At 41.1% G+C, this 13,183-nt stretch overlaps 1 protein-coding gene across 2 annotated transcripts; it reads left to right on the top strand.

Moving 5' to 3' along the window:
• Nucleotides 1-3,226: 3,226 nt before the first annotated feature.
• On the top strand, nucleotides 3,227-13,034 carry LOC114856147 (myosin heavy chain, fast skeletal muscle-like). Of its 2 annotated transcripts, XM_041070986.2 has the most exons (40): nucleotides 3,227-3,280; nucleotides 3,392-3,607; nucleotides 3,788-3,931; nucleotides 4,009-4,165; nucleotides 4,248-4,275; nucleotides 4,360-4,474; nucleotides 4,560-4,652; nucleotides 4,731-4,794; nucleotides 4,877-4,975; nucleotides 5,080-5,183; nucleotides 5,316-5,454; nucleotides 5,573-5,691; nucleotides 5,782-5,931; nucleotides 6,014-6,184; nucleotides 6,266-6,572; nucleotides 6,688-6,761; nucleotides 6,844-6,931; nucleotides 7,009-7,126; nucleotides 7,197-7,320; nucleotides 7,403-7,539; nucleotides 7,639-7,894; nucleotides 7,973-8,215; nucleotides 8,299-8,475; nucleotides 8,556-8,701; nucleotides 8,881-8,971; nucleotides 9,057-9,446; nucleotides 9,520-9,646; nucleotides 9,737-9,855; nucleotides 9,939-10,135; nucleotides 10,385-10,568; nucleotides 10,651-10,816; nucleotides 10,898-11,022; nucleotides 11,102-11,410; nucleotides 11,494-11,697; nucleotides 11,775-11,900; nucleotides 12,027-12,197; nucleotides 12,297-12,401; nucleotides 12,501-12,596; nucleotides 12,682-12,813; nucleotides 12,890-13,034. In XM_041070986.2, the coding sequence occupies exons 2-40, from the start codon at nucleotides 3,404-3,406 to the stop codon at nucleotides 12,908-12,910; spliced, it is 5,820 nt and encodes a 1,939-aa protein (XP_040926920.1). In that variant the 5' UTR covers nucleotides 3,227-3,280; nucleotides 3,392-3,403; the 3' UTR covers nucleotides 12,911-13,034. The 2 variants fall into 2 exon arrangements, with proteins under 2 accessions (XP_040926920.1, XP_040926919.1); XM_041070985.2 differs by having other exon boundaries at nucleotides 12,297-12,596.
• Nucleotides 13,035-13,183: the final 149 nt, after the last annotated feature.

The raw sequence follows: 13,183 nt of genomic DNA on the forward strand, positions 1-13,183 counted from the left end.
ATGTTTGAGGAGGGCTTTGCAGGGATGACAGCCCCTCTCCAACGGGCCTTAGGGACAGGTTGGGTCTCCAAGCCAAGCTGGTGAGTGCTCCCGTTTTAGCTTATGCTGACTTTACTTTGCCATTAATTTGGAGATTGATGCCAGTTATGACCCCCCCCCCCTCGTGTCCCACCCTGGTTTCACCCAGGGTTTCATCCAGGGTGTGACACCACTGCCCCCGCATGGAGGCATAGAACCAGCATCTGTACCCTTATTGTAGTATTGTCACTCACTCATCTTCTTAGCTGCTTATTCCTCACAAGGGTCACCAACTATTTTAGTATTTAGCAAACATAAAAGAAAAGCTGCACTTAGACTGTAACAAATTCCCAGTTTGTTGTGAAATATTGTTTATTACTATTAATATGACTATTACTCCAATACATTCTGCATATCTGGGACTGTGGGAGAAAACCATAGCACCTGGAGAGAACCCACACAGAAATGCACTTTTGTCAACCCTGGAATTGAACCTAGGACCTTTTATGCAGTGAGGCACTAAGCACTACACCTTGTAAGCAACTTCACTTACTGTAAACACACCAGAAGTGTGAAATGCTGCCACATGCAGTATGCACAAAGGATTGAAGCTGATATGTGGGCTATGATGGACAGGAGCTGTCTGATACGGGGGTGGGGGGTGGTAACCTAATTATGCCCTCAGACCATGTTACCAAACAGGAAAGTCCAAAGCAAAAGTTTTCTAAATTCTTTTCTAAATAAATTTATTTTAGATTTTATATATCTATATATACTTTTAAATGAACACCTTATTGGTTGCCGGCGGCCTGAGGTAACAGGTTACAGTCAGGGTGAATGTTAAGGGCCTGGTAACTTAAGCAACATGTTTGCACCTTTGCAACACGAGGCTCCCTCAGGTGTTTACAAGAGGCCACTGACTCCCACCTACAAGCATTAATGCATACTGTGCATTCTAGTGACAGCAGAAACATCATTAGGAGCTGATATCCTTCACATCCTGTGGCCATTTAACAAATGCAGTTTGAGCCTAAATCACATCATTGTATAAATTTACTATCTATTGTTTTTTATTTAATTATTTATTGATCGACCCCAAATTAAGTTAATTAAAGTTTGTATTAAGACACTATGTGGCCTGATAAGGCCAAATATCTTCTATATGAGAGTAACCTCAAAATATCACTGATGACTAACACACTGTGGGACACATCAGACTTCTTGCCATGCACCATAATCCCTCGAGCTTAACTGATAGATGGACAGGCAGCCTGAGACAAAACCCAACATACTGTCCTAATATTAGCCAGCAAGTCCTAGACACATCTCAAAAACATAAGAGTCTGACATTATTCAAAGTAAAAATAATTATACGTGTTGGTTATTAAAGCAGGCTAATGTGACTGTGAGCATTTAAAGACTGCAAGACAATATTACAACTCGTCTTAATACGATGACATTGAGCTGTTTTAACAGTTACAGCACACAGAGAAGTTGTTAAAAAAAACAGACTAAGTTGCCGTTGTTGAAAAAGATTTGCACATTTTTGTTTAATCAAGACAGAACAAAGCTGTTAACATGTTAACTATTCTTCTTCTATTAGTGCGCACAAGTCTGTCCTAATGTATCAACAGTCCAATTCTGTAATAGGATCTACACCAAATATCTGCAGAGATTTACCAGAAATTCTGATAATGCAGAATCGTAACAATACTTCAAACACATTGGACATAAATATGTCTGAAATAAAGCAAAATGCATGTACTTACGGTGTTAAAATCGATGCTACTGTGGCGGGAAACGTGTATCCATCAGCCAGCAGAGCGGAATGCTACTCAACACTCACCTTGGCTTGTTATGCTGAGTCCAGTTGTTGCTGCTTGACAAATTGAGAAACTGGCAGGCGGAGATCAAAGGCCATAAAAACACAATGTGTCTTGGGCATCTGGCATTTGGCTCATGCAGCGACACAAAGCTGTTGCTATATTTGTATTTTGCCCTAATAAGACAGAAGATTTCAGAGAAGGTACCGTATCGTGTAACAAACATCCACTGAAGACAGAGGCTCTTTATATCTTCGGGGTCATCACTTCTGAATTTGTATCTTGTTTCCAATGGAAACAATGGCTAATCTCCATAAACTCTCTCGTAAACTGAGCCAGCTGTGTTCAGCATCTTTAACAGGATCCCTCTGAAGAACCTATTAAAACTAAATGCCTGAACAATGTTGAGAGAAACACTTGAACAATACAAAGCGGTGGCCAATTTGCAAAACATAGAGGAAATGAAGCTGTAAATCATCAGTCACTTGCTCTACTTTTAGGGATTGTCTCACTCACCCTTACAGTATGTGTCCCTTAAAAGAAAGAATAAAAGCAGCTGTTGGCAGAGTTATGTCAAATAATCCCTTGGCAATCCCTACTTTTCTTTAAAGCTCTCTGGCACTCCTTTGATTTTTCTAATAATTTCTGACTTGTAAGGACTCTGAAACACTATATCAGTGACTTTATAAAGCTTCTTGAAAGCATAGCAATGGGCTTCTGTTTTGGCAGAGAGCATTAAAAAGATGCATTAGTCACAGCCTTGGACTGTCTGATAATACCAACGTAACCTTGAGCAAGGGCTGGACCACCTTCACATCTGTGCCCTGCAATATTTGCATCAACAGCAGTATCTGAACCTATTTCTCATCCCCAAACATATATAGCAACATTTGCTTGTTGTAAACTCTCCAGTGGAAAAAAAGTGTGTGTTCATCTGAAAACGTTGCCTCCATCTTCAGATCTTCTGGCTTCACTCATTGTTAAAGTCAACATCTTAATCACAAGATTATAATTAATATTTCCCTTATTATGAGCAGATTATTAGTGACCTAGCATAAAAAAAATCTGTCCAACTCTGAATATAGCAGCTTCAGATAGAAACCACTGCAAACACATAAGCCAGGCATCATGACCAAATACAGCAGGACACATGTGACAGCCTCCCATCGCGCTATATAAAAAGGCACAGCAAGCCTCCACTGAGGAAGGCACCATCAGAAGGTAAGCTCCCTACATGCTCAGCTGTTTGACTGTCCTAACTACTTGACTATATGAGTTAACATTGTGTCTCTGAACACTTGAGAAGTGAATAATTATTTGAGGCCATTACATTTCCCTTTTTAAATCTCATTAATTGTAAATCTTACATCTTTACTACTTTACAGAAGTCTGCTCTGAAGCCTGCAAGGAAAAGCACTGATCATCTGGTGTGGTCCAAAGTAATTACTAAGTTAAACATTTTGTTCTATAATGATACTGTTAGAGTGTGCACCTGTTGGCAATGCAGGCATATAAAATGAGCTACTATTGTCTTTTTTCCTTGTTTTTAGTAAAGGGTCATCATGAGCGGGGACCCAGAAATGGAGTGTTTTGGGCCTGCGGCCATTTACCTCCGCAAGCCAGAGAGGGAGAGGATTGAAGCTCAGAACACTCCCTTTGATGCTAAAACAGCTTACTTTGTGACTGAGCCTACTGAGATGTACCTCAAGGGGAAACTCATCAAAAGAGAGGGCGGCAAAGCCACGGTGGAGACTCTCTGTAAAAAGGTGAGAAGGTGCTTGCCAATTGGCTTTACAGTGTTTTACATTTTAGAAGTAGGATTTTTACTGTTACTCAAAAATCTTAAAAATAAAAATGAGATAAATTAGAGAGGAACAAAGGAAAAAATAATAGTTCATAGACTCTTAAATAGTAACTAAGTATATATTTGCACCTCTTTGTTAAAGACTCTGACAGTGAAAGAAGATGAAATCTTCCCTATGAACCCTCCAAAGTTTGATAAGATTGAGGACATGGCCATGATGACCCACCTCAGTGAACCCTCTGTGTTGTATAACCTCAAAGAGCGCTATGCAGCATGGATGATCTATGTGAGTTTGAAATAATAACACCAGCATTTACGCAATGGTGAGATGTGTGTCAGTAAGGATTCTTTCTGCCTCCGCAGACCTACTCAGGTCTGTTCTGCGTCACTGTGAATCCCTACAAGTGGCTCCCAGTGTATGATGCAATGGTCGTCGCAGGATACAGAGGCAAAAAAAGAGTTGAAGCTCCGCCCCACATCTTCTCCATCTCTGATAACGCCTATCAGTTCATGCTTCAAGGTAAGTTACTAAGAGATAAAGCCGCTGCACTTTATGAGACATAGACTCCTAAATGTCATGAATTCTTTAAAATGTCTTACAGACAGAGAAAACCAGTCAATCCTGATTACGTAAGTACCAAAATATTGAGTTAATATTGTTAAGCACTTATTCCCATATGTACTGATGAAGATTATACACACCTCTCAATCCAGTGGAGAATCTGGTGCAGGAAAGACTGTCAACACCAAACGTGTCATCCAGTACTTTGCGACAATCGCAGTGTCCAGTTCAGCAAAGAAAGCTGAGCCGGTTCCTGGAAAAATGCAGGTGGGAGAAGTTGGAAGTCATTCATGTGAAATCTAAAGATGAAGCTGCATTTAAACATACTGGTAAAAACGACTGCTTTCTTTAGGGGTCACTGGAAGATCAAATCATTGCAGCAAACCCTCTGTTGGAAGCTTATGGTAATGCCAAGACTGTGAGGAACGACAACTCTTCACGTTTTGTAAGTTCTCATGATTGATCCTTGATCTTAAACATTTTAGTATAAACAAATTGATTGAAAGTTAATGTCTCCAAACAGGGAAAATTTATCAGAATTCACTTTGGGTCAACTGGAAAGCTGGCTTCAGCTGATATTGAAACATGTGAGATCATTTTGTTTATTTTGTTTATCTCCTTCAGAGACATTTGAGAGATTCCTAATTTGTGATGTTCTTAAACCCACAGATCTGCTGGAGAAGTCTCGAGTGACCTTCCAGCTCTCTGCTGAGAGGAGCTACCACATCTTCTACCAGCTCACAACTGGCCACAAACCTGAACTCATAGGTGTGTGACTAGAGCATTACTAAACTGTTATCATGATATTCAGCAACAATGGTCTTTATACGTAAATAGTAAAAGGTTATGTACTCTTCCATGTGTTGCTACAGAGGCGTTGCTGATCACCACCAACCCCTACGACTATCCGATGATTAGCCACGGTGAAATCACTGTCAAGAGTATCAATGACATTGAAGAATTCATAGCTACTGATGTGAGAAACCACGTCTCTAATTCATTTTTGGATTTATTGCCATAACAGAAGTGCATGTTTGTTTTTATGAAAATGTAAAGCTCTAACAAGAGTAATAATAAGTAGAGCTTTAACCTACTCTTCATGTCACAGACTGCCATTGACATCCTGGGCTTCACTGCAGAAGAGAAGGCTTGCATTTACAAACTGACTGGAGCCGTGATGCATCATGGAAACATGAAGTTCAAGCAGAAGCAGCGTGAAGAGCAGGCTGAGCCTGATGGGACTGAGGGTATGAAACCTAAACATAAACGTCTTAAAGTGTTTTCCATGACCTTATACTGTAACTTTAATCCTGAAGTTATTGCTTTCAAAAATCTGACATGATCTGATGTGTGTTCTGTTCACAGTGGCAGATAAGATTGCCTACCTCATGGGGCTGAACTCTGCTGATTTGCTAAAAGCACTTTGCTACCCCAGAGTGAAGGTTGGGAACGAGTATGTGACCAAAGGTCAAACTGTCCCTCAGGTAGAACAAGAACATGAGAATTTATGTGATTGCATCTTGATATCTACTCTACTCTCAGTATTGTTACTCTTGTACCCTTTGTGAAATCAGGTGAACAATTCCGTCATGGCTCTCTGCAAGTCTGTCTATGAGAAAATGTTCTTGTGGATGGTCGTCAGGATCAATGAGATGCTGGACACCAAACAGCCCAGAAGCTTCTTCATCGGTGTCCTGGACATTGCTGGCTTTGAAATCTTTGATGTAAGTACAGTATTTACTACATAATCTTTGAAAGATGCAGCTTCATTTTTGGACCTGATTAAACGTTAAGACTTGTCTTCAGTTCAACAGTTTGGAGCAACTTTGCATCAACTTCACCAATGAAAAACTGCAACAGTTTTTCAACCACCACATGTTTGTCCTGGAGCAAGAAGAGTACAAGAAGGAGGGAATTGAATGGGAGTTCATTGACTTTGGTATGGACTTGGCTGCCTGCATTGAGCTTATTGAGAAGGTGAGTCACATGCTGTACTGTATGTTCACTAATAGAACCATGAAGATGAGCTTGTGTATTAACGGTTCTTTAATGTGCCAGCCCATGGGCATCTTCTCCATCCTTGAAGAGGAGTGCATGTTCCCCAAGGCGACAGACATGACCTTCAAGAACAAACTGTACGACCAGCATATTGGTAAAAGTGCCCCCTTCCAGAAGCCAAAGCCAACCAAAGGTAAAGCAGAGGCCCATTTCTCCCTGGTGCACTATGCTGGCACTGTGGATTACAATGTTCTTGGCTGGTTGGACAAGAACAAGGATCCACTCAACGACTCAGTGGTTCAGCTCTACCAGAAGTCTTCAGTCAAACTGTTGGCCTTGCTGTATGCGTCACATGCCTCAGGAGATGGTACATGTTTAGTAGTATTTTCAGACATTTAAACTGAACAATCATATTATTCTATTATTCATGTTGTACTGTACATACATATTGTGTAAGTTACACCAAAACTCTCCACTAACAGCTGAAGGTGGTGGCAAGAAAGGTGGAGGCAAAAAGAAGGGTGGCTCATTCCAGACTGTGTCTGCTTTGTTTAGGGTGAGATAGAAAATACTTGATATACACTATTTGTGTCTATTTTAATGTCTTTTGCTAATTTAACATTGTTTTGATTCTTCAGGAAAATCTAGGAAAGCTGATGACAAATCTGAGGAGCACCCATCCTCATTTTGTGCGCTGCTTGATTCCTAATGAATCAAAGACACCAGGTAAAAAACACAAATTACACGTATAACTGTTATCCCTAACAATTAAATGTGTTTAACAAGGATTCAACATCATATAGGTCTGATGGAAAACTTCCTGGTCATCCATCAGCTGAGGTGTAATGGTGTGCTGGAAGGAATCAGGATCTGCAGGAAAGGCTTCCCCAGCAGAATCCTCTATGGAGACTTCAAGCAGAGGTGATTATCAACAGTATTTATAATGAAGAAATTCAACTCAATTAATCAGTGTTTATTTCCCTACAATCAGATACAAAGTGTTGAACGCTAGTGTCATCCCAGAGGGACAGTTCATTGACAACAAAAAGGCTTCAGAGAAACTCTTGGGGTCTATTGATGTGGATCATACTCAGTACAAATTTGGACACACAAAGGTAATGTTTGTTTGTTGCTTCACTTCTTTGTTTGAACTTATATTCATGCTTGCAGTATTTATAAAGCAAAATGTTTGTCTAGGTTTTCTTTAAGGCTGGTTTGCTGGGTCTCCTGGAGGAAATGCGAGATGATAAACTCGCTATCCTGGTCACAATGACTCAGGCTCTTTGCAGGGGTTTCCTCATGAGAAGAGAATTTGTCAAGATGATGGAGAGGAGGTAGTGCAGGCATTTAGTTTAAGTCACATTATGTACAGTACATTCTGTAACTTTCACATCATACTGTACATTTTACAAATGTATTATATTTAACTCTAGGGAGGCCATTTACTCCATCCAGTACAACATCCGCTCATTCATGAATGTCAAAACCTGGCCATGGATGAAGTTGTACTTCAAAATTAAGCCTCTTCTAAAAAGTGCGGAGACAGAGAAGGAGATGGCTCAAATGAAAGAAGACTTTGCAAAAACCAAAGAAGAGCTTGCAAAGGCTCTGGCTAAAAAGAAGGAACTGGAGGAGAAGATGGTTTCTCTCTTGCAGGAGAAAAACGACCTGCAGCTGCAAATTCAGTCTGTACGTGAACAAAGTGGTGATATTATCCATGATTTTAAAAAAGAAAGAAAAATTGACTGTATGTTAATGTAAATCTAGGAAGGGGAAAACCTTGCTGATGCTGAGGAAAGGTGTGAGGGGCTCATCAAAGCAAAAATCCAGCTCGAAGCCAAAGTCAAAGAGACGTCTGAGAGACTGGAGGATGAAGAGGAAATCAATGCTGAACTGACAGCAAAGAAGAGGAAGCTGGAGGACGAGTGCTCTGAGCTGAAGAAGGACATTGATGACTTGGAGCTCACCCTGGCCAAAGTGGAGAAGGAGAAACATGCCACTGAGAACAAGGTTGGTCTATTTCTCACTAGACTAAATATTCTTTGCAGAAAACAAGAAAGTGGTCCAATATTTTCACAATATTGTGATTGTAGGTTAAGAACCTGGTTGAGGAGATGACCTCACTAGATGAAGCCATCGCCAAGCTGACTAAAGAGAAGAAGGCCCTCCAAGAGGCCCATCAGCAGACCCTTGATGACCTGCAGGCAGAGGAAGACAAAGTCAACACTCTGACAAAGGCCAAGACCAAGCTGGAGCAGCAAGTGGATGATGTAGGTAGTAACGAGACTCTGATTTCAACCCCTTTATCAAGTAAATAAACAAGACTCATTTCTCATCTCCATTATAACAGCTTGAAGGTTCACTGGAGCAAGAAAAGAAGCTTCGCATGGACCTTGAGCGAGCTAAAAGAAAGCTAGAAGGAGATCTGAAACTGGCCCATGAAACCATAATGGATCTGGAGAATGACAAGCAGCAGTCTGACGAGAAACTTAAGAAGTGAGCAACAGTATATCACTTATGTTATACATTTTTCAGTCTGAGATATGTGTTCAAACACAAGCTAATATTCCTTATACCAATTTAAAATGTCAAAGTTCAAACATTATTTAGTTGCTTAGCTCACTTTCAAAACACAAGTATAGTTCTATATGTTTATGAATTACTTCCTTATTCAGAAAGGACTTTGAAACAAGCCAGCTTCTTGGCAAGATTGAAGATGAGCAATCTCTTTCTGTTCAACTTCAAAAGAAGATCAAAGAACACCAGGTTAGTCTAGTCACTTTCTGGTTATTCCACTGGCTTAGCAGCAATGCTACTCTATACCAATCTGCCTTTTAAATTTAAACATCAGGCTCGTATTGAAGAACTGGAGGAGGAGATTGAGGCTGAACGAGCTGCTCGGGCCAAGGTTGAGAAGCAGAGGTCTGATCTCTCCAGGGAACTTGAGGAGATCAGTGAGAGGCTGGAAGAAGCTGGTGGAGCGACTTCTGTTCAGATTGAGATGAACAAGAAGCGCGAAGCCGAGTTTCAGAAGCTGCGTCGGGATCTCGAAGAGTCCACCCTGCACCATGAGGCCACTGCTGCTGCTCTCCGCAAGAAGCAGGCCGACAGTGTGGCAGAGCTGGGAGAACAGCTGGATAACCTCCAGAGAGTCAAACAGAAGCTGGAGAAAGAGAAAAGTGAATACAAGATGGAGATTGACGACCTCTCAAGCAATATGGAGGCCATTGCCAAATCAAAGGTAAAGTAAATGTCATATGCAACTTAGCCAAAAAAGATAGGACTGTATAAACTAAACAACTTGTCCATTAAAGGCCAATTTGGAGAAAATGTGTCGCACTCTTGAAGATCAACTAAGTGAGATGAAGTCCAAGAATGATGAGAATGTGCGGCAGCTAAATGATATTGGGGTACAAAGGGCGAGACTCCAAACAGAGAATGGTGAGATAAACATATGGTAAACTTTTGGCTCTATTATCTTTTCGAAAAAATAGCTGCACTTTGATTGTTTCTCACTTCATCTCACTCTAGGTGAAATAAGTCGTCAACTGGAGGAGAAAGAAGCTCTTGTTTCCCAGCTGACAAGAGGCAAGCAGGCTTATACTCAGCAGGTTGAGGAGCTGAAGAGGCACATAGAGGAGGAAGTTAAGGTAAAGGTCCATAAACATGATGATCGAAGAGGAAAAAAGCACTAAATGGTTAGTGTTAAATATTAATCAGTTTCTCATTTCAGGCCAAGAACGCCCTAGCTCATGCTGTCCAGTCATCTCGTCATGACTGTGACCTGCTCAGAGAGCAGTATGAGGAGGAGCAGGAGGCCAAGGGTGAGCTGCAGCGAGCCATGTCCAAGGCCAACAGCGAGGTGGCTCAGTGGAGGACCAAATATGAGACTGATGCCATTCAGCGCACCGAGGAGCTGGAGGAGGCAAAGCAAGTCCCTTTAGCTCTGTTCATTTACTGTATATCCTGCAGAACCACATTTCCCAAAGCAGTTTAATCCATTGAGTGATACGTAATACATGATGAGCATTAAAGACATCATTAACATGAACTAACTGGAATAAATGCAATTTGAAAATTATTGCTTATAGTAGCAATAATATACAACTGTTTTATCATTACTTACAAAAGTAAGCATTGTACTGTACTTGCAAGTTTGAAAACAAAACTTCTTTACAGGAAAAAGCTTGCCCAGCGTCTTCAGGATGCTGAGGAATCCATTGAGGCTGTGAATGCAAAATGTGCCTCATTGGAAAAGACTAAACAGAGGCTGCAGGGTGAAGTGGAAGACTTGATGATCGATGTGGAGAGAGCCAACGCTCTGGCTGCTAACCTCGACAAGAAGCAAAGGAACTTTGACAAGGTTGGGTTTTCATTTCTGCCTTGAAATCACTGTAAAATGAAAGAATACAATGGTCAATTATTTAAATACTTAATGTTTATAGGTTCTGGCAGAGTGGAAGCAAAAGTATGAAGAAAGCCAGGCAGAGCTGGAGGGAGCTCAGAAAGAAGCTCGTTCTCTCAGCACTGAGATGTTCAAGCTAAAAAATTCATATGAAGAAGCTCTGGACCAACTGGAGACACTGAAGAGGGAGAACAAGAACCTGCAACGTATGCACAGGTTTTTGTACAATAAGACGGGTCATAAATACTGTGTATGATAATAAATTTGTGTCATCTTGTGTCTTACAGAGGAGATCTCTGATCTAACTGAGCAAATTGGTGAGAGTGGAAAAACTATTCATGAACTGGAGAAAGCAAAGAAGATTGTAGAGACAGAGAAGTCGGAGCTTCAGACCTCACTTGAGGAGGCAGAGGTACTGTGTGACAAAATATGTATAATTACTAACATTATTAATAGTCCTAGACCTAAATCGCACAAATATTTTTTTCAAGGCTACCCTGGAGCATGAGGAATCCAAGATCCTCCGTGTTCAGCTTGAACTCACCCAAGTCAAGAGTGAAATTGACAGAAAACTTGCAGAGAAAGATGAAGAGATTGAGCAGATCAAGAGGAACAGCCAGAGAGTGATTGAGTCCATGCAGACCACTCTGGATGCTGAAGTCAGGAGCAGGAACGATGCCCTGAGAGTCAAGAAGAAGATGGAGGGAGACCTCAATGAGATGGAGATTCAGCTGAGCCATGCGAACCGCCAGGCAGCTGAAGCCCAGAAACAGCTGAGGAACGTGCAGGGGCAGCTCAAGGTGCGGTTGCACAGTCAAAAATACAAACAACTGACTTTTTTTTGCAGCCTTACAAAAGTATATTTACTGTGTTATGCCTTTAGGATGCACAACTGCACCTTGATGAAGCTATTAGATCTCAGGATGAAATGAAAGAACAGGTTGCCATGGTGGAGCGCAGGAACAACCTGATGCTGGCTGAGATTGAGGAGCTGAGAGCTGCTCTGGAACAAACGGACAGAAGCCGCAAAATAGCTGAACAGGAGCTGGTGGACGCCAGCGAGCGTGTGGGACTCCTGCACTCGCAGGTAAATGAAGATCCAAACAATACAAAACACATGAACAGTGAAAATACACAAATTAATAATAATTCATATGTATTCAGAATACCAGCCTCATTAATACAAAGAAGAAGCTGGAAGCTGACCTTATTCAGATCCAAGGTGAAGTTGAAGATGCTGTTCAGGAAGCAAGAAATGCTGAAGAAAAGGCCAAGAAGGCCATCACTGATGTGAGTCATCCGTCTGGTTTTCTGTCTAGTAGTAGCAGAAATACACCTTCTTTGACAAGTGAACATATATATATATATATATATATATATATATATATATATATATATATACTCCTCAAAATCCAGGCTGCCATGATGGCAGAAGAGCTGAAGAAGGAGCAGGACACAAGTGCTCATTTGGAGAGAATGAAGAAGAACCTGGAGGTGACGGTGAAGGACCTGCAGCACCGTCTGGATGAGGCTGAGAATCTGGCCATGAAAGGAGGAAAGAAGCAGCTCCAGAAACTGGAGGCTAGAGTAAGGACAAACATATACTGTATACATATATACATATATATATTTCAAGCTAAGACAATATTTCACATGTTAAAATGATTGCATTTTCCTTTGTTAAAGGTTCGTGAATTAGAGTCTGAAGTTGACGCTGAACAGAAGCGTGGGGCTGATGCTATAAAGGGAGTACGGAAATATGAGAGAAGAGTGAAGGAGCTCAGTTATCAGGTAACCTGTCATAGTCATTCATCACAAATGCTTAATAACAAAGTGATATGTATCCAAACGTTTGCACTACAATGTTTCATCCTTTCTGATTTGCAACAGACTGAAGAGGACAAGAAGAATATTGCTAGACTTCAGGACCTGGTGGACAAGCTGCAGCTCAAAGTGAAATCCTACAAGCGACAGGCGGAAGAGGCTGTGAGTACAGTTAGCTCTGAAAATACACAAATGAAGGACGATGAGCCAGGCTGCATGGTTTGACTTAACTGTGGACACCACACAGGAGGAGCAGGCCAACACACACCTGTCCAGGTACAGGAAGGTGCAGCATGAGATGGAGGAGGCTCAGGAGCGAGCTGACATCGCCGAGTCCCAGGTCAACAAGCTGAGAGCAAAGAGCCGGGAAATTGGAAAGGTAAAAAAGAAAAGATTCACATAAATGATCGTTTCATCTGCAGCATGTTTTACATCTGATTGATCTGTCATTTCAGGGCAAAGATGTAGGAGAGTGAGAAGGAAAACACGGTTATACAGTAACAGGAAGTCATATAATACGATCTTCTCGTTACTGTAGGTTACGCACGTAAAACACGCTGTGTCAAACTGAATCAATAAAAGATTTACAGCTTGATGCTACATTTATGTGTCGGTTCTTTATTTTTGAACAATGTGATGCAATTTAGACACAATTAAAAGCAGTCAAATAAGACATTGATTATCTAACGTGTGTTAGGGAAGAAATAAGAGTCTCAAAAGTTACTGCACAGTCAGGCTGATGTTATCAG

This window comes from Betta splendens, chromosome 5 (assembly GCF_900634795.4).
Source record: "Betta splendens chromosome 5, fBetSpl5.4, whole genome shotgun sequence".
NCBI classification, from domain to species: domain Eukaryota; kingdom Metazoa; phylum Chordata; class Actinopteri; order Anabantiformes; family Osphronemidae; genus Betta; species Betta splendens.